General features: G+C 50.6%; 2 protein-coding genes and 1 long non-coding RNA gene across 7 annotated transcripts in view; 1 reads left to right on the top strand and 2 right to left on the bottom strand.

Moving 5' to 3' along the window:
- Nucleotides 1-1,745: 1,745 nt before the first annotated feature.
- Nucleotides 1,746-12,342, bottom strand: LOC141568212 (uncharacterized). The gene is made up of 3 exons (XR_012491259.1): nucleotides 12,243-12,342; nucleotides 8,263-8,535; nucleotides 1,746-2,057 (listed from the first exon to the last, which is right to left on the bottom strand). It is a non-coding gene; the product is annotated as an uncharacterized LOC141568212 (long non-coding RNA).
- On the top strand, nucleotides 4,496-15,149 carry RLBP1 (retinaldehyde binding protein 1). 2 transcript variants are annotated; one of them, XM_019726747.2, is made up of 8 exons: nucleotides 4,496-4,616; nucleotides 6,771-6,862; nucleotides 7,111-7,239; nucleotides 8,296-8,500; nucleotides 9,976-10,154; nucleotides 12,332-12,490; nucleotides 13,389-13,499; nucleotides 13,826-15,149. In XM_019726747.2, exons 2-8 carry the CDS (start codon nucleotides 6,851-6,853, stop codon nucleotides 13,982-13,984), a joined length of 954 nt encoding a protein of 317 aa, XP_019582306.2. In that variant the 5' UTR covers nucleotides 4,496-4,616; nucleotides 6,771-6,850; the 3' UTR covers nucleotides 13,985-15,149. The 2 variants fall into 2 exon arrangements, with proteins under 2 accessions (XP_019582306.2, XP_019582308.2); XM_019726749.2 differs by having other exon boundaries at nucleotides 4,534-4,616; nucleotides 6,680-6,862.
- A 2,854-nt stretch (nucleotides 15,150-18,003) lies between these two features.
- The window catches only part of ABHD2 (abhydrolase domain containing 2, acylglycerol lipase), a 67,136-nt gene continuing 60,186 nt past the window's right edge, over nucleotides 18,004-24,953 (bottom strand). For all 4 annotated transcript variants that reach the window (XM_019726745.2, XM_074318128.1, XM_074318127.1 and 1 more), the window contains exon 11: nucleotides 18,004-23,780. In XM_019726745.2, coding sequence (XP_019582304.1) covers nucleotides 23,584-23,780 — 197 coding nt within the window. In that variant the 3' untranslated portion in view covers nucleotides 18,004-23,583. The remainder of the gene's footprint in view (nucleotides 23,781-24,953) is intronic.

The following is a 24,953-nucleotide window of genomic DNA, read 5'->3' as shown; positions in this document are numbered from 1 at the left end:
CAGATGACCTCAACTTTCCCACCAAAACTTTAAACTCACAGCCATCAGCTCCGATGCTTTCCTTCAGCTCCCGGTAGCAGTGGGACAGCGTTCAACCACAAGTAAGGTGTTCTCAGTGAGGACCTTACCATCACCTACCCCTCTCTTACCTTAGTCTTTCACCTCTCCCTGTCTACACCTTCCCTCCTATAAACACCATAACAGAACCCAACAGACTAAGTGGCTTAAACACTTATTTTCTCACAGTTTGAGAGGCTGGGAGTAGGAGGTTGGGCCAGCGTGGTGGCTTCTGGTGAGGACCCTCTTCCTGGCTTGCAGATGGCTGCCTCTTCACTGTGCTCACAAGGCCTCGCTCACTGTTTTCAGGTGGAAAGAGAGAACTCAGGTCCCAAGGGCCCCACCCTCATGAACTCATCTAAATCTAATTACCTCCCTAAGCCCCACCTCCTAACCATCACACCGGTGGTTGGTTAGGGATTCAACATATGAGTTTGGAGAGGGGGCTACACAAACATTCAGTCCAGAGCAAACACTTCCATCTTTCTCTTTGGTGGTGTGGAGGTAAAGGCAAGTTCCCATCAAGAGCACCTGTTTGTTTTCCTTCATGTTTTTCAACCTACTTAATTCTAAAATACTCTGAACAAACATACTCATCAATTTTATTGTTCCACTCCTCATTGCTTGACTCTTTGGCACCCCCAACTCCCCCACCGCCACGGGGCAGACCCTCCTTTGTGGAAGGAGCGTGCTTCCTGGAGGAACTGGAGCTTTGTAGAACAAGGTGGCTTCCAGCCCTGAGGGTTAGCCCATACTAGTGGGGGCATTCTCTTTACCACTGTGCAATTTTAAGGTGCAGAATGTCCATCCACCTGGCTTTCCCCCTTTCTCAAAGGAGGGGCTGAGGTCTGGGCATTCCTTAGGGTCCTCCCTAGCCCAGGAGAATTATTACTATTCAAAGAGGGAAAGGTAGTGCCCTCTGGGGCTGCTCCCAGGAAAGTGAGGTGACGTCACCTTCCCCAGAAGCTAGGTGTGACTCCCCTGGGCTGTCACACCTGTGGGGCTCATACTTGTGGAGGAGTGGGCAGCCTTGTGTGTTGAATGATGAGAGGGCTTTCGAGTGAAGGGGTCTCCACTCCTTACCAGCGTGTGGCTTCAGGCAGGTCACTTCCCCTCTCTCTCAGTTTCCTATTCTGTAAGAGGAGGGATATTTCGCCTCACACCTGGAAGGACTAGATGAGATAACGCTGGTAGGGCACCTGCCACAGTACAGAACGGGGCCACAGCAAATGTGCGCCCCCTTCCCTGCCTCCAGCCTGGCAGAGACGGCCTGGGAGCCCACGGTTGTCTGCCAGTGTGGCCAGCACAGGTGTCTGGGCCAATGACGGCAGTCTCTCCCCTCACACAGTGGCACTATTGTTCCAGCCGGGGGAGCCAGACATGAATGGGACTCTTGGGAGCGGGGAAGGGGCAGGGCAGAGGCAGGAGAAGGGCTGTGAGCAGAAAATAATGCCAAAGAGAGCTCTGTTCCCTACAAAGGGCCTCGTGGCCCGCTAGCATCCTGAAAGGCTCTGTGTGGCCCACTCCGGTCAGGGCTGTGCCATTAACCCGGAAGTATTCTTGGTGCACACGAGGGTTCTTTGGGATGAAGTCCATCACCCAGCTTTGACAGAGCTTCTTCTGGGGTCTCCATGCTCCCTGCCCATAGGGCAGCCTGAGTTCTCAACCCCACCCCCCGTTATCTCCCCTGAGCCTCATACCCTGTGAAGCACCTGGGGAAAAAATACAATATCCCCCCTGTATTTGCTAAAGCTGCCATAACAAAGTACTACAGATTGAGCGGCTTAAACAACAGAAATTCATTTTCTCACAGTTCTAGAGGCAAGAAATCCAAGATGAAGGCGTCGGCAGGGCTGGTTTCTTCTGAGGCCTGTCTCCTTGGCTTGTGGATGATGTCTTCTCCCTGTGCCTTCACCTCATCTTCCCTCTGTGCGCGTCTGTGTCCTAATCTCTTCTTATAAGGACACCAGTCATATTGGATTAGGGCCCACCTTGATGACCTAAATGAAGATAATTTACCTTAATTGCCTCTTTAAAGACCCTATCTCCAAACACAGTCACATTCTAAGGTCCTAGGGGACAGGACTTCGATATATGAATTTGGGGGGGGTGGTACACAACTAAGCCCATTTTACAGGTGTAGCAACTGAGGCCCGAGAGGGTCAATGGCTTGTTGCCGGCAAAGCCAGGCTAGAATCAGGTCAGGAGACCCTCCCTCTGGCCCCCTTCCTCTGCTGTCCCATCCCCCAACTGGGCCACCACTCGCCTGCCCCCAAGAGGAAGAGATGGTGGGCAGGGGCCGTCCTTAATCTACTTCCTCACCAATCCTCAGAGCTGATGGGAAGTGCGAGGTCAGGCACAGGCGGGGAGGGGCCTGAGGATGGGACAAGCATCTCTGTAGGGCAGTGCTTTTAAACCTTCAAGCGCAGAGGCATCACCTGGGGGCCTTGTTAAACTGCAGATTCTGAATTAGCCTGCTTGGGGAAAGGCCTGGGACTCTGTTTCTAACAAGCTCCCAGATAATTCTAATGCTCTTGGTCTACAGGCCCCACTTTGAGGAGCAGCAAGATTTAGACCAGCCCTGCCCATTGGAAATATAATGGGAGCCATTAAAAAACTAAAATTAGAAAAAGTTAAATTTTCTATTAACCACATCTCAAGAAAAAGTAGAAAGAAACAAGTGAAATTAATGCTAATATATTTTTAATGCAATGTACCCAAAACATTATCATTTCGGAACATGAAGCCACATAAGAATCATTAATGAGAAATTTCACGCTCTTTTCTTTCTATTAAGTCTTCAAACTCCAGTGGGTATCTTATATTTATAGAGTATCTCACTTTGGGCTCTAAATTTTCACCGCAAATACTGGATCACAAAATTTAGTTGAGAAAGTAGAATCACACACCTGAGTTGTTTCAAACATACTTTAAAGTCTTCCGATAACTGAATCCAGTATTAGTTTTTAAATTTAAGCAATTAAAATTAAATAAAATTTACAATTGAAATATTTGCCCCATTTGAAGTGCTGAAGAGCTACCCATGGCTAGTAGCTTCTGTGTTGGACAGCGCAGGGCTAGACCTCCAAGGAGCGGGTCAGAAATGAGGCTTCCCCATTTCTGGGAGGACCTGGGAGGGAAACAGCTCAACAGCTGACAGCAGCCACTGCAGGAGCCGAGGGAAGGTGGAGAAAAGGGCTCCGCAGTTACTCAGCTGCACCCCAAGATCCAAGCCCCAGGCATTTCAGCCTGTTCTAGAATAAGGGGTCCAGAGAGGTCAGTGGGGGTCAGATGCTGATTGATCCCAGGGTATGCCCTCCTATGACACTCTCACAAACCCCAGGGTGTCTGCAGAGGGTATAGGAGGGTGAAGAGATTCCAAACCCACCCAGGGAGAAAGGGGTTGAAAATAAGTATTTCTGAGGGAAACCAAAAAGTATTTCTGGGGTGGATGCTGGAGAATGTGCTGTGCACAGGAGCTTGGCCCTGCCCCCAGCACCTCCAGGAGGCAAAACCAGGGCCTTACAAGGGTGACATTACAGAAGGCTGCTTGGGGCTCAGACGGAGGATGAGCTTTAAAACAAGGAGGATTGTCTAGTAGTGGAAATAGGGAGCTCCCTGCCCTTGGAATCCTGGAGGGAATATGCTAAAGGAATCCCACCCCTCCAAGGGGAATACCAAAGCAGAGACTGGGAACCCTGCTGAAGGGCTGCAAAGGGGTTTCCCTGCTGTCCAGAGGATGGGATAAGTCCCCTCCAACCAGATGTGTTTGGAGTAAGTGCCAGCACAAATTTACACTTACTATATGTCACTAAGCTAAGCATCCGCCTGCATTTCACCCTCACTAAAGCCCTGCGTTTGTCTCCATAGTTCAGAGGAGGAAACTGAGTCACTGATGGTGAAGTCACTTCTCACAGCTAGAAAGTGCTGGAGGTAGGCTTTAAAAGAGGGCAGTCAGAACAGGCTCCTACCACGGGTCAGGTCAGCCTGTCTTGTTCTCGCCCCACTCCCCCCTTCAGCCTAACCGGTTACATTTCGCAATTGGCCCTACTCAGTGTGGAGGTGACAACTGCCTCTCCAGGCCCTGATGCGCTGGGGGAGAAAGTGACAGGCCTGGATTCGCCCCAGCTGCCACTGCATCAGCAATCACATTGAAAATTCCCCTCTGCCTCCTGCATGTCATACCCTGGGGTGCGCTCTCTCAGAGCCCCCCTGCGATGAGAGAGAGGACAGGGAGGAGGGAATGGGGCTGGCCCGGATCCCACCCCCACAGCCTGGCTTCCACATGCTGAGCAGGAGCAGACCACACAAAGGAGGGCTTTGAGGCGGCTCCAGCCAGGCCCAGGCCGATCCCCTCTCCCCGCTGGCGCTGGCGCTTTGCTGGCCCCAATTTGGGCCTCTGGTGAGCCTGATTTAACAGAAACCATGGGCCTGAGAAGTTCCTTGTGACATACTAATCCCAGCCTGCTGACCGGACCACGCCCCCAGCGGAGGCAACCCAGGGCTCCCAGAAGACTCAGGCACCAGGTGGCCCCAAGGAGGAGCCGCTGACCTGGCAGGTAAGTCAGTACCAGGGGCCTGGCTGGGCCCGGGAGCCCAGCACTGGGGTGAGGAGTCGGGAGAGGGGAGACCACATCCCAGGTGCCCAAAAAACTGAAACCAACTGGCCACTTTCCAGGGTGAGCCAGACCAACCTGATGGCAGAATTAGCAAATAAATGCGTATTCAATGTGAATAGGAATTTAAATATGAATTTCAGATTTTGAAGTATAAGTATGTACCATGCAATATTTGGGACATATTGATATTTTAAAAAGTATGTGTTGTTCATCGGAAATTCACATGTAATTGGGCATTCTGTGTTTTATTTGGCAACTCTCCTCAGCAGGAAACAGCCTTGATGTTGAGTGACGGGTGGGTACTTTTTCATTGCATAGAGCTCATAAATTAGTGTTTGAAAAATCAAAGTTAATAGAATGGGCATATTTTTAAGAAGAGTTACTGTACTGACTGTCACCGTTTCTAAGGTCTGGGATGTCCTGCTGATTTGCATAACTGGCTGGGGCTGTCCAGCCACTCTCTCTCCTGCCCGACCTCTTGGGGCAGTTCTATCAGCCTCTCCATTCCTGTGCCGGCAAAACCCAAGTGAGAGCAAGGCAGCACTTCCGTCTGTCTGTCTCCGTGCCCACGTGTTTGACAGTCTATCCACCAGACATGGCTTAGATTTGGTGCCTGTTGGAGGGTTACAGCCCCTAGAATGTCCTTGCCCTGGCTGGGGCTGTGGAGTGAGAGAAGCAGGAAACGGGAAACCCTCAGATATTCCCTGGGATGCCCTCAGTCTGTCAAGTTGGGGTAATGATCAGTATGATGCTAAGAAAGGGAAGGGGAACTACGGTGCTAGAGCAAATCACTGTGCTAGGTGCCTTAGAGAAAGTCCATGGTCTTCATTACAACTCCATTTGGTAGGTATGGGTATTAGCCCCAATTTGCAGATGCGGAAACTGAGGCTCAGAAAGGTTAAATAGCTTGCCTCAGGTCACACAGGTGGTAAATGACCAAGCCTGACTCAAAGCCAGGTGTCACTGACCCTCCTCGGGAGTTTGCTTGGAGATGTCGTGGCTCTAGGTGTCAAAGCAGCCTTGGTGTCACACAGATAATGGTTCCAGGGCCACTGCTGCCACTCACGGACAGTGCCTACGTGATAGAGCTAACCAACAGAACCTGGTCATCGGCAGGAGCAGGGTGCTGATGGGTCCAAGGCATTGGGGATGTGTAGGTGGCAGAGGAGAAAATCTGGAAAGAGGAGAGCTATCTCCAAAAAGCCTCATTGGGTGAGCAGGGTGTCATGTGGGCAATGGATGGCATTTGTGCTGGTGGCCAGCACTGCGTCTTGTACATTAGTGACTTAATTTTCACAAACCTTCCATCTCTCTTTTACAGGGGAAAACCCAGACTCAGTTAGATCACAGAGCTTGTACGTGGAAGAGATAGAATTTGAACCTAGGTCTGACTTTTGTCACACCGGGCTGCCTCTTGGTCTGACAGAAAGTCACAGCTTGGGCTTGAGTCCTGATCCTTGGCTATTTCTGGCGGTGTGACCTGGGACAAGTCCCTCATTCTCCTGGGCCTGTTTCCTCCCATGAGAAATGGAAATAAGAATGCCAGCCCAGGCTCTGAGATAATGGATTTGGAAATACTTAGTTCATCACAAAGCACGGTATTACAATTAAGTAACTCGTCATCACCCCTCTCGAGAAGCAAAGCACTGGGGAAGGGGTCAGCCACTAGCCTGGGAGTTTCTGAGGCCCTGCTTTGGGCCGGAGAAGGAGGGCCACAGATGGGGTAGGGCGTGCTCTCGCCTGCAGACAGCATGTAACTGAGAATGGAGGCCACCCCTAGTGTTTTCCTGGCTGGGCCAACTCATCTGAAGAACTGAGGTTTGAGTTATTTTTGTGCATATTCCTTCTCAAAGGAGTGTTTCCCAGTGTGGAGCCTAAGACTCCTCTTCTTCAGAGACACTGGGGGTGCTGCTTTAAAGCTTCCTGCGCCCCAGTGCAGACCTCCTGAGTCAGAATCACAGCTTGCAGGACCCAGGCGTCTGCATTTCCAACAAATGCCCCAGGTGATCTGATGCACTCCAGTTTGAAATCCACTGTTCTGAGACAATACCAGAAATTTCTCCGCACCACTGCAGCCCCGACTTCCTCTCCTAGGAAGGAGGCTCCCTGGAGAGACCAGGACAGGGGAAGTGGGCCCTTCTTTTTCCGAGGACTCTGAGTCTTTCAGAGGCAGCATGTCAGAAGGGGTGAGTACCCGTGTCCCGGGGCGCCCCTCCATCCACCTTCCCCCTTCTCTCTCTCCCCCTCCTTGCTTCTCCACCATCTGGCCTGCCCACAGTTAGGGATACTCACCCCTACCACTTCTCTGTGGTCCCTGACCTCACCCAAAGACAGGAGGCGTAACAGTGACCTCAGGGAAAAGCACTAGTGTAGGGTTTGAGCAGGCCCCTTTGCCTGCCTCACTCAGGCCTGTTCCTGCCCCCTCTCTGCCCAGGCGGGCACCTTCCGCATGGTCCCTGAAGAGGAACGGGAGCTCCGTGCCCAGCTGGAGAGGCTTACAACCAAGGACCATGGGCCTGTCTTTGGCCGGTGCATCAAGCTGCCCCCCCACACCTTGCGGAAGGTGAGGTGGCCAGGGGTGCGGGGAGGGGAAGGCTAAGGAGGCAACAAGGGGAAATGTTGACAGCGCCCTCTCCAGGAGAAGGGGCCAGCCCCAGCTCTCCAGGTCATCCCGGACCTGATGGACCGGCCTGTTCTAGGGACCGTCCTGGAGGTCAGGGCCACGGCAGCAACTGGACTGACCAGACATCCAGGCTGGTCTAATCCAAACTACAGCACCAACATTTCCCTGAAACCAATGCCGGGTCCTGGGGCCTCTGCACCAGGAATCACCTAGACTCTGATATTAGGAGTGCTGGTTTGCAAGTGGCCCTGGGGAACAGGGATCCAACTGCTGTCCCCACTAGAAAGGTAGAGGCCTGAGTTCAAGAATCAGACCTACTTCCAACTTGCTGTGTGACCTTGAGCAAATTGCTTTCCCTCTCTGGGTTTTGCCTTACAAACAAAAGAAAGTTGTTGGACCAGCTCAGATATGATCGGACTGCTTTCTGTCGAGGCTGGCAGAGCTGTCTTGGGGCTGAGCTGAGCCTGGGCTCCTGGCTTCCATCTCTGCTTCCCTGGGCTTCACGAGGGAAAGGTGCTCTGAGCTCCCCCAAACCTGACTCTCCCTCCCCTGCTTTCCCCATTCATGCTGGCCAAGAACAGAGCTGCCTGAGGCAGGCTCATCCTGAGACTGGGGAAAAGCACACCGACCTGACTGTGCTGGGTTGTGGCAAAGACTGAAAACCACAAGGTATAAAGGACTTGGCAGGGTGCTAACCCAGGACCCCAGTAAGTGAAGGCTGTTAGGATTAGAAACCTCAGACCGTTAGCTATCTCCTGCAAAAGGACCCAGGGTGTGCAATTGCAACTGATTTTCTCCAAATATAACCGGCCGTCTGAGGCACTGCCAGTGCACATGTTGCAGAGGTGATGGGCCGATCTGCAGCCCCCTCTGCCCCTCGGCTGGCACGCGCGCGCGCGTGCGTGCGTGCGTGCGTGTGTGTGTGTGTGTGTGTGTGTGTACACCTTTCCACACAGCACCTACCTGTGACTGTGCTTCCACCGGACTCTGTTCCAGGCCAGGGATGAGCTGAACGAGAGGGAGGAGACTCGGGAAGAGGTGGTGCGAGAGCTGCAGGAACTGGTGCGGGCACAGGCCGACTCAGGGCAGGAGCTGGCCCGGGCTGTGGCCGAGAAGGTGCAGGGGAGGGACAGCGCCTTCTTCCTGCGCTTCATCCGCGCGCGCAAGTTCCACGTGGGGCGTGCCTACGAGCTGCTCAGAGGTGAGGCCCTCGCTGGAGAAAGGGGTCCGGGGAGGCTGCGGGGTTGGGGGGTGGGGGCGGTCTGAGATTGGTGTTGACCCTCAGGCATCCACGGAGGAGACGGACTCCTCCAGTTTCCTCCTCTTCCCTGCGCGAGTCTCTGAACCTTCTGATTCTTATCTGTAAAATAGCCTCCAAGATCCCAATGAATGAACGAGTCCAGCAGGACCAAAATTCCTGGGGATTTGACTCCTCTCTGCTCTCTCCCAGTCTTGGGGCTCACTGAGTGGAACTCAGCCACCCAACTGGGTGCCCAAGGAGGGGAGGGGTTTCCCCTCCACCCACCCATACCAGAGGCTAGGTTTTGGCTCTGGAGCGCTGCAGGGAAGGTGGGTATGTCGTGCCTGGCTCCCCATAGGCACCTAAAACTCATGCAGAGCAGAACTGAAGATGGGGCCAGCCCTGGAAGGAGCTCTCGGACAGAATTGCCCTGGCCCTGCTGCCTGGACCAAGACAAGTTTCCTCCGGAAATCAAGTCCGTGGCACTGGTGGAGGGAAGGGGTGTCTGAGCAGGCCTTCCGCAGGCCAACGGGCCTCCTTTTCTTGCTTCATCCTTCCCTCCTTCCCCAAATGGTAATTCGCTGGCCTGCTGCGCCAACCGCTGTTTTAGGCCAAAGGAGGCAGCAGAGAATCAAGAGGACCGGACTGCCTGCCCTCGTGGACCTTATATTCTAATGGTGGAAATAATAAAACCAGATAAAGAAAATAAAAATAAGTGGATGGTTAGATAGTAAAAAGGGAGAATGAGAAAAATAAAGGAGGGGGAGGTAAAGGAGGAAGGGGTTGCAGTCTTAGTAAAGTGGCCTGAAGGCTCTGGTGCAAAGGGAACTCTTGAAGGAAACCTCAAGGGGAATGAGATCTCTGGGGCTGAGCCCCAGGGCAGAGGGAACTGCAAGGGCCGGGCTAGGAGGTGGCAGTGTCTGCAGTGCTGCAGGGGCAGCCAGGAGGCCAGCGGCATTCCCTTGGCAGAAGCTCCCGGAACGACTCCTAGGGCCTGGCCCCTCCAGGGCTTGGTGGTGGAGACAGCCCGAGAGGAGGGGACCTGTGTGGGACGGACAAGGATGGGTTTCTAGGGGGTAGACGTGCTGCGGAATCCGTATGGCCTCTGGGTCCTGCTTTGGGTTTGGGTTTCATCTTGGGGTCTTCTCCCCACCCCCACGGAGCTCACTCTGTGCCCAAGTGAGAAACCTGTACCTCTGCCCCTGGGTGAGAGGAAAGAACAAGGGATAGGCGTCCTCAGATTTAGGATTATATCTCGTGTGTGTGCAGTTTACCAATGACGTTCCTATCTATGAATCTTGTCTGATTCTCGCGACAATTTGGTGAGAAAGGCCAATATTGTCCTCAGAAAGGCGGAGTATCCTGCTGCGTCACACGCAGGTCAGGAGCCAGGGTGGGCTGGCTCCGAGGGGACGCCTCTGCCCTGCCTCCCCCAGGCTATGTGCACTTCCGACTGCAGTACCCCGAGCTCTTCGACAGCCTGTCCCTGGAGGCCATCCGCTGCACCATCGAGGCTGGCTACCCTGGTGTGCTCTCCAGTCGGGACAAGTATGGCCGAGTGGTCATGCTCTTCAACATTGACAAGTGGGACTATGAAGAAATTACCTTCGACGAGGTCAGTGGAAGCTGGTCTGCCTTCCCACCCTCTGGGCTGGGTTCCCTCCTCCAGCCCTGGCCTCCTTTGGCATCTTATTCCTGGCTCCCCAAGACGGGAGGTCTGGGGAAGGGGGGACACCTGCAGCCAATGCCACCAAGACCTTTCCAGGTAGGGGGAGAATTCCTAGGATGTGCCAAGGCAGCTGGAAAACCCAGCAGCTTTGCAGGCGGGGTCCTCTGGCCAATACATGGCTGCCCTCTGGTGTTGTTGCCAGGGGAGGGTGACAGCTGTGGACCAAGAGCTGGGGTCAGCTCTGCCACATGCTGAAAGGTAAGATCAACACAGAGAATAGGGATTAGTAGACTGCAGGCTGTGAGAGATTCTGGGAAGCACGGTTACGACCTATTTAGCAGCCTGACTTCTTTGCATTTATACTCGCGTATATGCAAGGTGGCTTGTCAAGCAAGCCCTTAAGAAAGCTTCCCTAAGTAGGGGAATAAGGTTCGTTTTGTGAGAACGCTGGCATGTGCCCTGAAGCCTAAAAAACATAGTACAACTTCATTTTAGAATGTGCCATCTAGTTGTCCCAACACCATTTATTTAAAAGGTCACCTTTTTCCCAGTGACTTGAAATGTCATCTCTATCATATTCTGTATTTTCATGTGTACTTGGGTCTAGTTCTAGACTTTCTTCTCTGTTCCGTCGGTCTCTGCCTGTTCACGCTCCAGTAGCACACTGTTTTAATCATAGAGATTGTACAGCATGTGTAATTTCTGCTAGGGCTTGTTCTGTCCTTACCGCTCTCTTTTTCAGGCCTTTTCTAGAACGCCTGTTGACATTCCCCTACGAACTTTAGAATTAACTTTTTCAGCTCCAGGAGAAACGTTAGGAGGAAGGTGGGGATAACATTAAATGTAAATAACACACTTGGGAAGGATTAACCTCTTTATGGATGCAAATTCATCCATGCCGAGTTCTAGCCACAAACAAGGGTGCTTTCCTTTTACAAACCTACCTCTGAGCCTTCAGGAGTGTTTTAAAGCTTTCCTCACAAACATGATGCACATTTCTTATTAAGTTTTCTTCAGTATTTATTGTTGTTCCTATAAATGGGGCTTTCTCTTCCATTATATCTTCTTAATTGGTTATTGCAGGTCTATATAAAGATTATTGCTTTTTATGCTAATGTTATATCCTGGTATTTTACCAAATCTTTTGTTATGTTAGTTTTATTAGCACCATGCTCTAAGCAACTGGGCTAACCGGCCACCCCTGTTATGTTAGTTTTATAATTGGGTCTCTTGGGTTTTCCAAGCACACTATCAGATTATCTGTAAATAGATAGGTTTTCTTTTCCTTTTCTTCCTATGCTCCTGAATTTTTTGTTTTTAACTTGATTGTATTGGCTAATATTTCCAATACAGAGTTAAATGGTGCTGGAGCTAGTGAATATCCTTATCTTGCCTCTAGTGTTTTCCACTAAATAAGATACTGGCTTTATTACTGAGATATATATATATATATATATACACACACACACACACACATATATGTATATATGTGTATATATATAACCACATGTAGATATATATATAATCATCTATATCATATATAATCATATGTTATGTTAAGAAACTTACAGTCTTTTTCCTATTACATAAGTGATAGCTACTCATTTTAGAAAATACCAAAATATCACAAATTTAAAATAATCCACAATTCTACCACCCAGAGATTTCTACCATTGACATCCTTCCAATCTATTTTTTCTAGAAAGCTAGACACACACATCACACGTACTTATGCACAAATGTACATGTACACACACACATTTTTTAAAAATTAAAAATGGGATCAAACCCTACAATATTCCAAGAATGGACATCTCCCTGTATTGTTAGTCTTATATATCATTGTTAACCATCCCAGAATATTCTACAGCATGATTACATCACAATTTCATCAGGCATTGGGGTTGTTCCACTCTTATAAGGGTACAGGGAAAAACACCCTGGCATCTAACCGTGGAATGACATTCAAGGTTATTTTCTTGGGATACATTCACAGAGGGGGAATGTCCCAGCTCAAAGCCTGTGACAAATTACCTGTGGTGAAGGATAAACCAGTTAGCTCTCCCCTCAGGACCTTGATCTTCGTGGGTTGGGTCTGACAGCCTGTTCACTGTGTGCCTCAGATCTTGCAGGCATATTGTTTCATCCTGGAGAAGCTACTGGAGAACGAGGAAACTCAAATTAACGGCTTCTGCATCGTGGAGAACTTCAAGGGCTTTACCATGCAGCAGGCTGCCGGGCTTCGCGCTGCCGACCTCAGGAAGATGGTGGCTATGCTCCAGGTGAGGCCCCAGAACCCTGCTGTGCAGGAGCCGCTCACAGGTCGGAGGCTGGGAGGCTGCGCCCAGTGTCCTGGTTCAGTGGTGCTGGCAGGGACCTGAGAAGGTGACCGCTAGTGCCATACAGAGCAATGACAACCACAAACACTTGCCCAGTGATCAACAGTGTGCCAAGTATTCACACTCACTCATTCATTTACAACTTGACAGCACTCTCTCGCTGCTTCCCTGCTTCGTTTCACAAACCTGGAGACCAAGACTCAGAGATTTGAGTGACGTCTCAAGGTCACAGAACTCTAAAGTGGCAGAGGCTGCACTTGAACCTACACCTGACCTGGAATCCCATTCCCAATCCACATACATCTCGTCTCGCTGCCTCTCCCCGAATGTGAATTTATCCTGAGAAAGGATATCACTAATGCCCCCGACAACTCACGCCTATAAATACTGATGTGTCAGAAGTCCTTTCTCCGAGCTTATCTTAAATCTGCTTTATGTGTTCCTGGGAAAGGAAAGGGGGCAGGTGGGGGCTGTGGGAGGGGCTGAGGGACAACCAGGCACGACAGTGGTGTCCTGTGGTCTATAATAGTTTGCAGTCCACTCAGCAAGCAAGTGGGTGTGGCAAACTCAGTCCCCTCAAAACCAAGCAAGGCCACCATTTCATTTTGTCATTCCACCTTATTGCAAGGTTTTGTGCAGGGATTGGGCTGCGTGGCCTGTGGGGCTTCCTCCCGCAGTTTGGAGCCATGGTGAAGCCAGGGTTCCCCAGTTGGTGGCCCGGGGCTGGAACCTGCAGTGGGCTGTCCCACTGTGAGATAAGTCTGTCCTCACGCCATGGGGACGCAGTGGGAGCCTCTGAGGCCATCGGGGCTGCAGCGTGGGGTGCTCTCTGTCACTGCAGGATTCCTTCCCAGCCCGGTTCAAAGCCATCCACTTCATACACCAGCCGTGGTACTTCACCACCACCTACAACCTGGTCAAGCCCTTCCTGAAGAGCAAGCTGCTCCAGAGGGTGAGTGTGTGGCCACACAGGGTGCTCCGTGATCTGCTGGTGCGTGAGTGGGTGAGCGAACTGAGTGAACGCGGCTGTAGCAGGAAAGGGTTCACGAGACAAGACGGATGAGTGTGTGGGGGGGTGAGGGGACCCCATCTGAGCCCTCCTCAGACACTTACCGTAGTCCTGAACTGAGTGGACCCACAGACAGCACAACAAGCATTGTGGAGAAGGATGTCACCAGGCAGAGGTGGCACACGGTGTCTTTGTCCTCTCCCCTCCCCTCCATCCCTCATTCTCAGGGCACTGCCTGCTCAGCTCTTGTCTCCCCTGCTTTCCTCCAGGTCTTTGTCCATGGAGATGACCTCTCTGCCTTCTTCCAGGAGATTGACAAAGATATCCTGCCCACCGACTTTGGGGGCACACTGCCCAAGTATGACGGCAGGGTCGTTGCTGAGCAGCTCTTTGGCCCCCGGGCCCAGGCCGAGAACACCACCTTCTGAGGACACTTCCTGCCATCTGGCCTGTAATTAGCATCCCTGGGCCTCTCCTCAGCTGTCCTGGACCCAGAAGGCTCGGGAAGGGCTGCCTGGGTGACTATGCTTCCCCTGAACCTCCCGAAGCCTGGGGGAGCTCAGGTGCCACCCTCCTTCCAAGTTTGGGGGCAACAAAGCCGAGGGAGTTTCCCTGAAGAAGAACTGGGGCAGTTACATTCCTACTGTCTCTGAAACTTTAGGAAAGGGACTTGTGTGAGACTGACCTGCAAAGACTCTAATGAAGCTTCTCAATGATTTCCTTCGTAATGGAGTTTTGCTACTTCGGGTCTGTGAAAACAGGCAACGAGGCTGGTTTCAAAGTCTCTCCTCCCAAACAATATGACAAAAAGAAGATAAAAAAGGGGGATATAAGTGCAAATGATCTTGACAGCCAGTAGGCCGGGGAGGGGTTTTCCACATGGAATTCAGGGTGGGGGCAGGCTTGAAACAGCTCCATTTTGGGGGTGCCCTGGTCCCCCCAGTCAGGCACAGCCCCATGGATACAGTGATGGTCCAGACCTTGGACCTCCTGCCAGGGTGGGCGTTGTGTCTCCCTCCTCCGGCCTGCGGGGTCTCTCCACTAAGAGCTGTCTCCTGCAGAGCCCTTGCCTCGGTGCCTTCTGTCTTCTCTGAGCGCTCACTTGGTCCTCACGTCCTGCAGTGGGAGCTCTTCTTGGTCCTCTGTCTCAGGCACTTCACGGGGACGATCGTCTACTCTCCACTACTCTCCAGCTTGGCACATTGTCACAAATACAGACGTGTCCCCTCTGTGGAGTTGGTGTTCCTTGAGTGCTTGGGGACTTGCGCGTGGGAGCTCATCTTTGTCTCTGAGACCTTCTGCTCGAGGCCTCCGTTGGCTGAGCACGCTGTTCTCTCTTGGGGCAGGGCTGGCTTCTCCGGGTGTGGGGCTCACAGGCATTGACGGACAGATGCCCCTCCCAAGGTCCTCCGCTGCCTTTCCCACCTGGACGCAGAGCCTGGTTCTGGTATCTGGCTAGTGGTGGTGGGTGGGGGACGACTGGCCTGGCTGCTTCCACTGAGGTACCCCAGTAATCACCCTAAGACTTCTCTGCTATTGCCTGGGGAGCCAACCCGCTTTTTTGTGGGCATGAGGTACCCTGGGTGCTGCACCCACCTTTTGGAACAGGGTCTCCAGCAGTTTCCTAGGCTGTGGATTCAATCCAATGCCTTCTGCTTTCACTTCTTCAGGAATTCCTCTGATCCACTGAGAGTTCTCTTGTTTGTTTTCCGGCCTGGCTCTGTACCTGTACACGTATGTGAATGTACATATGTATTTCTTACATCCTTTCTTTCGTTTCTAGGGTTTGCAGTGTGTGCTCATCACTCAAGTAACTTCCTTCTTTGTAACGTTCAGTGTGAACAATCCATGGTCATAAATGATATTGACATAGGATTTCAGAGCTGGAGGAGGACTCAGCACATGTTTGTGGGTGTCTGACCATTGAGGATTTCCCCCAAACCCTTCTTCAAACCCTTTAAAAGCTGAGACTACGCTTTTCCAAATCAAATCTTACATGGAGCTTCTCTGGTTGAAGGGGGTCAAGAGCTTCATTCTGCGAGACCTCCTAGAACATCTGGAGCTGAGAAGGTCAGGGTCTGAAAAGAAAGCCCAAGGGGCTTCCTGAGGCAGAAACTATAGGGTTGGGACCCAGTGAGTGGGCTCTGACTGTGGGCTGGCATCACCCCCTGCTGGCCTTGCCTTGGTACTGCCCCTCCAGGCTCAGAGACAAGCTGAGCAGGAGAGAGGTGGGCACACCTGAGCCAGTCTGTGCCCAGGAAAGTGGTGCCACCTTTGGGAGAACGTGTCCCAAGACCATGAATGTTAATGTTAAAATACTCAGCCTCACAAATCCCAGCTGCCTCCGTGCTGGATTCTTACAAGTGGCCATCACCACCACAGTAATGAGGCACATAAAATCTTTTGAAAGCCACCAAATATGGCGAGGGGGACAACAGAACTTGATTTCAATGACAACCATTTGCTGCCCAGAACACCTTCTTTCCAGAGACATCTGGGATGAAGCAAGAATTCGGCCACGTCAAAGTAATTTGAACAGAGTGAGACTTGGGAGATTACAACAACGCGTTTCTGCCAGCCTCATGTGGACCTTCAGGGAACACTGTCTGTGAGCAGATGGAGGCAATTCGTTAGCGTGTGGGTGGAGGTCTCAGGAAGGCGATGGGCCTCTGAATGAGATTGGCTGCTGTTCAGAGCCTCAAGTTTACCTAAGGGATGCTGCAGGGTGGCCTGGTCAAGTCCTCCTGGCAGAGGGACACCCAGGACTTAAGCTGGCCAGGAAAACAGCTGCAGAGTCACCTAAGGGTGAATTGGACCATCTGTTACCCTACTTTCACTGGTGGGTGAGGACACTGGCAGTGCTGGGTCTGGAAGCTCCCAGGCTCCCCGGAGCCTCACTACGCAAAGTGTGGTCCCAGGAGGGGGGCATCTGCCCCACTTGGGAGCTTGCTAGTGATGCAAAATCTCTCAGTATCCAGAGATAGGCAATTATTATAATCATTCCCATCTTACAGGTAAAAACAAACAAACAAAAAACCCCTCAAGGTTAAATTGGGATAAAGAGCTAGGAAGTGGTGAGGATGGGACCTTAACGCGGCAACTTTGACCCTCCAGCTCTGTTCCTACTCACACTTTGTCTCCAATGTGTGTTTATTTCTGGGGATAGAGGTGGTGTAGGGAGAAGCGGTAAGAGGAACAGTGAAATTAGAATGTCACTTATTCCAGGGCCATTTCACCAACATCATCAGATAAAGGAGGAAATAACTCCTAGAGGAAACCAGTCTTCAGTAGAGACACTGGGAGAATTCCAAATGAGGGAGAAAGTGTGAGTCAAAAAGAAGTTTTGGCACACATAGCCCCAGGGAGAGGGGAGACATTCTGCAGTTCAAGGCCAAACTGCCCGTAATGTCTTCCCAACCACTCAGATACATGTGACCCTCTCTGGGAGGGTGGGGTGGGGTGGATAATACCCGAGAGAGAAATGAGAGAGGCTGTCATACCTACGGAGGGCCATCCAGGTAGGTGTTTGGTCCTTACCATGGGCAAGCACTCCCTAGAGGGCTATAGCTGAGGGGCCTGTTAATGAAAAGTATAACAAAAACTATATTAGCACCATTGGGACAGCGAGTGACTAGGTAAATGTCACTGAAAACAAATTTGCAGGGTTGTCTGCTGGCATGAACCTGCCTGACACCCGGGACTGAAATATCCTCCATGTAATACTTGTCACAGGCAGTATTCTTCGCAAGTGGTGCTCTTGGATCAAAAGTCTGGCTATTTTGTGGGGGATCGGAAGTGGGGGGAAGCTACTTGCCAGAGAGGGACGCACTTTGACTCAATTTGTTATTGGCTGTTCTTAGGTCATGTTAACGCAGCTCCTCCAAAACCAACACTCCCCGCCCATCTGGCTTGTCGAAGGTTTTGCGTGGCCAAGGAGGGAAGAAAACACTGAGTGCAGGCTTTTGGGGTCGGGGAACATGGGTAACTCTTTGGCTAGGCTAGTGCTTGGCCCCGGGAAACCCCTGGATTCAGACAGACACCAAGAAGAAAACACCACCGTCACCCAAGCAACCCAATATAATCTTAACTTAGGTGATTTTCACTCCATCTGTTCAAAGAACACCATTAGAACAGCATACGAATCATCCGTGGCAAACCCTCATTTACATCTCACCTTATGTTCCGTCTACATGGTTCACTTTGTAGTTTAAAACGCTGACGTTTCACTTAGCTCAGGTCTTGGCTGTCTTGCCTGGAGAGGATGGGCTTGTACTGACACCTCTGGGCTGGGCATTCCTCGGAATCTGTCTGCAAGGCTGGGTTAAAAGTCAGTGGTGCTGAGAACCTGGTGCTCCCCCATTTCTTTCAAGCTCATGCTTTGGTGAAGACACAGGCAGAATCCTTTTAGACGGAAAATCCCCGCGACACAAAGGACACACAGCCATGCCACATTTTTAGTCTTTTATTTTTTAAGTAAAGAAATTCCATTGCATCAAAGATAACAAAAGTACAGTTTTGGTTTGTAATGATCTTTGTTTACTACCACACAGAATCAAAATTGGACCAAAAGTCATATGAGAACATAAAATGGTCAAGGACACCATTGTTTAGAATAATTTGTTAATAAAGGTAAATATCCTCATATTTAGAAAAAATTGCATTGCTAGTTGCAAATCTTAAACACCTCAGTGCTGGAGGATCCTGTATTTCTCCCTCAAAATCCAGCAGCACGGAGGCTCTCAGAACACAAACTCAAAAAAATACATTATTCTCAGGGCAGCATTTTAAGTTCCAGAGAACCCAAACAAAATAGAAGAAAACAAAACAAAAATTGGGAATGTGAAAGTGATGGTTCTCAAAAATCAGTCTGGGAGCAAATCTGCCAACAGAAGAATGTGGTTGACAGGTGTCTAACCAGGAAAAGGGGATGCGAACTGGCTCCCCACCCCCCTCCCCTCACCCCTGGTGTCGCTAAGGCAGCTGCAGTGGCAGAAGTCAAAAGCTCAGGTACAGTGTAGGTCTTCTTCCTGAGGCAGTGGGAGAGACCCAGACCATCTGGAATGGGTGTGGAGAAGTGACAGCATTGGACATGGACTTGTGCTTTAGGGAAACTGAAGAGGCCAAACCAAACCCAAATGAAATCTAATTCCTACCCCCAGGAACTTGGTCCACCCATGCGAACAACCTGGGAGGGAAGTGGCTGGTGCTGGATCCAAGCTGCCAGCCGTTATTCTAGGGGACTGTTGGCTGCTCAGCGTGGGTGGTCTGAAAGGAGAATGCCCATTGAGATGAAGAATATTTCTGTACGTGCTATAAGTGGATTGTCCCCAACTTATGGCAATAGTCAATTTCTTGGCTGATGGGGACCAGGAGGGGGTGAAGGTAGGTTATAGATTTCATTACTAATAACAGGAGTCGAGTTAAAAGACTGAATCCACCAATCAGAAATTAACTTCAGCTTCTTCATGACAGATACATGGACGCTTTACCCACGTACCTAGGCAACACAGCTCAGAAAACATGGGGTGGGGGGCTGACTCTTCCAAAAGGGCAGCTGTCTGCTGTCGGGAGTCTGAGCATGGCTGGGAGCTGGACTCCACAGCTTGCTCCTAAGGGCCACTTTGGGAAGATGCCTGGGCTACAGCGTCCAGGGGCAGTGGCAGCAGGAACACAGGCAAGAGGAAGCAGCTTTTGTTTGGGGTAGCGTGCAAGTCTCACTGCCAACAGGGGCCAGTTCCCTCCCTCAGCTTCAAATACAATTTGGCAAAAGCAATCCTCCTCTGTGAAGAGAGGGTTACTTCCCTCTGCTTAGATAACAGAAGTAGAAGAAAATCTTTCCCTCAATTGCTTGGCCTCTGAATGCCAAAGGGAGGCCACTCTTCACGGCTTTTTGAAACATCCAAGTAATTCAGAGTGGCTTTGAACAACAGAGCGAAGCCAAGAAGGAAGAAAGGCATCAGAGATGAGGCGTTTGGCAGGTTCTGGGTCCCTCATATGGCCGAGGGGTGTGGGTGCCTAACATAGGAAGGAGCTCACAGGTCGCGTGAAGAAATTCTCTGGTTTTGCTGTGGTTTTGCTTCAAACTTCCCCAGCAGAGGAATTTTAATTCCAATGCCACAATAGTGTGGTAATACCAGGGGGATATCCTAGAGGCAATGAAGGCTTTCTGGGCAAAGAAAGTGATTCCAGATGATACTGTAAGTGGATGCTACAGAGAAATGCCTCTTAATAACTCTCCTGCCTAAAAGACAAAGACCCAAGTTCTTTAACTCAACGTGATGTTTCAGTGATCTTTACTTTAGCTCTAAGCCAGAATCGATGCCACAGGGAAAGAAAAGCCTCTCACATCTCAGACATCTGCTCGCCTGGCAAATACACACCAGAACACATGCATTGTTTCCCTGGAGCTGGCAAGATGATCTCAAGTCACACGGTGACAAAGACAGCTCTCATTCAGATGCCAGGCGCTGTCGCTCAGCTACCCAGAGAGGTTGGCTTTAATGAAGACAACGGCTTCAGAATGAAAGACTGAGCTGGAAGGATTTCTGCCCTGGGAACTCTCAATGCTCTGCCAGAGTCACATAGAAAGCTGGGGGGATTCGCCTCGTTCCAATGGCGCACCTGTCCCAGTCACAAGACCACCCTTGGAACAGCAAGGACACTGAGATGATGATGGAAACTCTGAAGAGAAGCCAAAGACACAAGGCTGTGGGCAAGATCCAGGGCCTCCACCAGCAAAGCCTTCATGCAGTAACCCCTGTCTCTCCCAGTCCCCTCAAGGTGAGCCTGGAGACTTGCCATTTCCGTTTCTACTTGCAAGGGCTGCAGAAGGCAAGTGGAGTGTCTGGGCAAGTGACGTGTAAATAGATGAAGTGGATTTAGAGATGGTCTAAGATGAGGTAATGGGGGCTCAGAGAGATGAAGCAATAGCCCACCATCCAATGAGAATGAGAGAGAGTTAGGGCAGGAACCCAGGTCTCCTGGACCCTGGTTCCATAACACCACGTCAAGAAAGGAACATTCTGCTTTTGGGTATATGTCCACTCTTGTGGTGTTAAGGGTTCCCTGTAAGTACAAAATGCTGCAGGGAGGTTACAAGAATGTAGTGGCAACAAACAACTTTCTGCTCTGGAATATAAGAAGTTTTCCTCAAGTCTGTAACTCCCTTCTAACATAAATGCATCAAGGAGATGCGACACCACTTTTCTGATGGTCCTAATTTGATGGGGATCCGTTATTCAGATCATTTCGGAGCACAACCAGGAGAAATGTGGGTGCTTTCCTCCCTCCTTGGTTTTTAATGTGTTATTCCTGCAATAGAATTGTCTAGGTCTATGCAATTTATAGCCTAATCTGATTTTAACATATAGTATTCAAATGCTCTTTGAAAATGCAGCCTAGTTTTAGCCCAAATGGGACCTTAATAGCAACACGAGCGCCCACACTATCATCGGAAATGAATGACTTTAGGAAGAAAAGCTGCAGGGAGGAAAAGGCTGACCTACATATACAATGCTGCTCCCTTGTTTATTAGGCATCTCTGTAAATTCAATGCTTCTGTGCTCTCATTCAGGGACAAACAAAAATTTTCCTGTAAGACAGCCACAGTCACATTCTCATTCCCATGCTTGAGAGCCTGAAGCTCGAACAAAGGGCTTCAGTGGGTTTCATATGAGCCCAAACGGAATGTAAGTGCCATTCAGAGTCACACACTAAAAAGAGTTCAGCTGGGACACGGCCCCCGCAGTCCTGTGGGGTAAATTCCGGTTGTGTGACAAAGGCGATGCCCCAAACCTTGCCTCTCCTTCATAGGGCCACCGGTTCCAAGGACTTCTGGGTTCCCTCCCTGAGCCCCCACCCTGTGTGTGAAAACAGGACTGTCTTTTCTCCTCCTGAACGGAGCTGGTACCTGGCCACTGCTTTGTCAGAATAGGTCAAGAGCTGTGCCTGGAGGCAAATGAAAAAGGGCCTTTCGCTTCCTGGGATGATTAGACGACCCCATTAAGTTATTGCTTTGTTTACCTAATTTCACAAAAAGTCTTGAGAAATCAAGAGAGGAGTAGGAAATACGACTTCTAGATTACAGCTGCGGTTGCTGGGTGGCAGGGAAAGTACCAAAGGAGAGGGACTAGCTTCCAAATTGAGCGATAAAGTGCCAATTTGTGCTAAAAGAACATGAAAAGGGAATGCACTAGAAAAGCAACAACTTGGGGGGGAAGGTCACAATGACAAATTTGGTGTATGTGTAAACCAAACCAAAACTGAGACCACAGAAATCTCAGTCTTTTGGAGATAATGGCTATTTTTGAGAGCCATGATTAGTTATTAGTTAGGATGATCTGGCGATTGTCAGAAAATAATTTTTTCAGGTTACAGACGTTACTGTCACAGTCACTTGGACCAATGCCCAAACTACAGCCACCTGTGGCCACGAGGGTCGAGATCCAGGCCCCCAAATGACTCTCTCTACCCCTTAAACATCCACACTGACCCACTTTTTCTATTCCTGCTGTCTCGGAGGGAAGGAGATGAAGCAGGGAAAAATTCTTTGAATGTATCCAGCAATTTCACTCCAGATAGCAACTGCTGATTTTTCAAAGTGCAGGGTTTTTGATATTCAAGTACCACAGGATTGGAGAAAAGGAGTACTTGAAACCTTGAGTGACATTTTCTTTTGAGAATACACACTTTGGAAAGACCTTTCCAAAAGACTATAGACTTGAAATTAAAAATCTGGTTTCAAAATAACACGCTCTTCAGTTGGAAAGATCTTTCTCCAAACTCAAATCCAACTTTTGAATTGTTTGGTAGCAAAAGCTAGCGTTAGAGAGACCTGGGTTAAAAAAATAAAATTACAATTGAGTGCTTAATAAAAGAAAAAAACCAAAAACCTCTTTATGTGAAATGAGGGACAAAAAACCAGAATGGCAAGTGACGCCAGCAATGAATAGTTCCCAGCCTCCTCTGGAGGGATGTTCTCTCAAACCTCAGTGAACTGAGTTTGTCATTGAACTTTAGAACTGGTAGTGATCTCAGCAATCTACCTGGTCAAAGTCCCCCACTTTACAGGTGAAGAAACTCAAGTTCAAAGGGACTTTTCCAGGGTCATACAGCCAGTGAGAAGCAGAGTCAGGCGCAGCCCGGCCCAGGCCCTTCCGTGACATCACCCTGAGGTCACACAGGGGCAGCTGCTCAATCAACAGGTCCTGCTCTCCTGGAGGCCTCTGGGAGCTGTGTGACATCTCTGACTATGAATTTCAATAAAATGAGCTACTGAGATGTTTCTAATTTAAAGGCTTTGCAGAACAGTGTTTCCGAAATTTGCCTGGTGATGAGAATCACCAGCGGCACTTGTCAAAAATTAAAATCCCCAGGCCCCTTCCTAGACCAACTGAATCAGCTTCTCCAAGGGGAGGGACCTGGGAGGCTGAATTTTTAACAAGTGCCCCCGGTAACTCTCATCACCAGCAAAGTATAGGGATACTGTCTTAGGAGATAGTGAGGGTGATACTTGGCATGTGACATAAGGGAACTTCCTTTCCATGTAAGAGGTGGCACTGCGGCCTGGGAGGCGCAGGTCCTTAGGTTGGTGAGCAATTTTCCCGGTCGGTCCGTGTAAGGACACATACGACCACCACGAACAAACAGGCATCCTTCACTGTTCTTGGGGAAAAGCCTTTTGATTGGCAAAGCAAAACTGCTATTCGGACACATTTTTAATAGGGAAACTAGACGTCATTGGCTTAAAAGCAATCATGATGCTGCTGAAACTGGACAGGAGGGTGAGAAGCCTGTCACTTGTCACCATGGCTAACAATGCAGTGGAGAAAACCAGTAACTAAGCACAAAAGTAGCCTGGAGCTCCCAGGGATAGCTGCCCACTCCAAGGCAGGTGTGCCTGGCGGTGGCCCCCGCTGATGGTGTGAGGTCAGATCCAGGTCACGGAGGGAGAGGGGGACCTGAAGCAGCCAGTGAGGGACGCGGGTTCCAGAGAAGGGCTTCTGGGGCGCGCTGAGTCCGGGCGGCCTCATTCTGGGTCCGCCTCCATCTGCTCCGTGTCAGAGCACTGGAACTTGCTCCGTTCCCACTGGCAAATGGCGTTGGCGTACTCCACCACCAGCTTATCCATCCACGTCAGGGGCTCGGGGAACAGCACGGAACCCTCAAAGAAGCCCAGGTGGCCCCCGTGCAGGGGCAGCACAAACATGACGTTCTCCCGTTTCTCTGCAGGGGAAAGGCAGCCGAGTGAGGCACTGTCCTCTGCTTAGTTCCACGGCAGGAGGTGCGAAAGCACGCTGGCCAGGGTGGCCCAGGCTTTCCCCACAGGCATCCGACCTCTACTCACTGCCTCGTTCACCAAAGTGGGAGGGGTCTAGGGGGGCAGGCAAGATAGTGGGATCTAGCAGGTTTGGGAACAGCAGCTTGGCTTTGGAGCAGGACGGGCACCTGCCTAAGAGATCCTCAGAAGCCTGTGTTTCTCAAATGTGGCTGCGTATCAGAATAGGTGGGGTTTGTAAAGATGCCTATGGGGCACCCAGATCAACTGCATTAGAATTTCTTCGGGGGGTACTAAGTAAGAGAAGGGGAACTGGAAGCTGGCTAAAGCTCCCCCATGATTTGATTGCACAGCCAAGTGCTTCCCAGCTTTGTGCATCCAAAGCCCCGGGGTAGCGTCTTAAAACGGAGATTCTGCTTTCATAGGCCTGGGAAAGGAGCTGGGATCCTGCACTTCCTCCAAACTCCCAGGCTGGCGATGCCCCTGCTGGTGGGGGCCGGGGAGGGGGCCAGGCTCTGAGGAAGGATTCACAGCACAGCATTTACACTGTTATTTACTGGAGAACACAGTGGACTCAATGAAGTCGATGGTTTTTCATTAGAGACCTTTATCTTTGAAGACTGACGCATAAAGCTGCCAGTGGTGGTAAAAGACGCCCAAGTTCTCCACGGCACAGGCTGCAGGGTCATCCTGAGAAAGACTAACCCGGAGCCTGGCTGTATGAGGTAGGTTAGTTGCACATGGGCTAGTAAAGGCCATTACTGCAGACAGCTGCAAAATGGGCAGGTACCATGGGAAGCAGCTGTCCTCCCGAGGCCATAACTGACAGGGGGCCCTTGCCAGCTGCTCCGGGCCTCCGAGACGCTTCCTGGCATGCACACTGGTGGCTCTCCAGGGCTCTTTTCTTGTCTGACCCCCTTTACTCTTCTCCTTCCAGTCGCTATTGCAAACATTTCTGTGTGACAGCAGCAGAGCTATGGTTGTCACTTTAGATGTACAGAAGGAAGCAAGCGCTGCTGCCTTCTCTGTCTGCCGCCCACGTGGCTGAGGGGGCTATTTCTGTGCAGGGGCTGACGGGAGAGAGCTCGTATCACGTCACACAGCCACAACACATGCAGCAT

The sequence above is a fragment of the Rhinolophus sinicus genome, linkage group LG13, assembly GCF_036562045.2.
Source record: "Rhinolophus sinicus isolate RSC01 linkage group LG13, ASM3656204v1, whole genome shotgun sequence".
NCBI lineage: Eukaryota > Metazoa > Chordata > Mammalia > Chiroptera > Rhinolophidae > Rhinolophus > Rhinolophus sinicus.
This window is presented reverse-complemented; position numbering and strand designations above follow the sequence as displayed.

What these genes read in the sequence shown, in the direction of transcription:
- RLBP1 (XM_019726747.2), top strand. An exon ending in TGCCTACGAGCTGCTCAGAG is followed by an intron (nt 8,501 to 9,975) that starts GTGAGGCCCTCG and finishes TGCCTCCCCCAG; the next exon opens with GCTATGTGCACTTCCGACTG. An exon ending in AAGAAATTACCTTCGACGAG is followed by an intron (nt 10,155 to 12,331) that starts GTCAGTGGAAGC and finishes TGTGTGCCTCAG; the next exon opens with ATCTTGCAGGCATATTGTTT.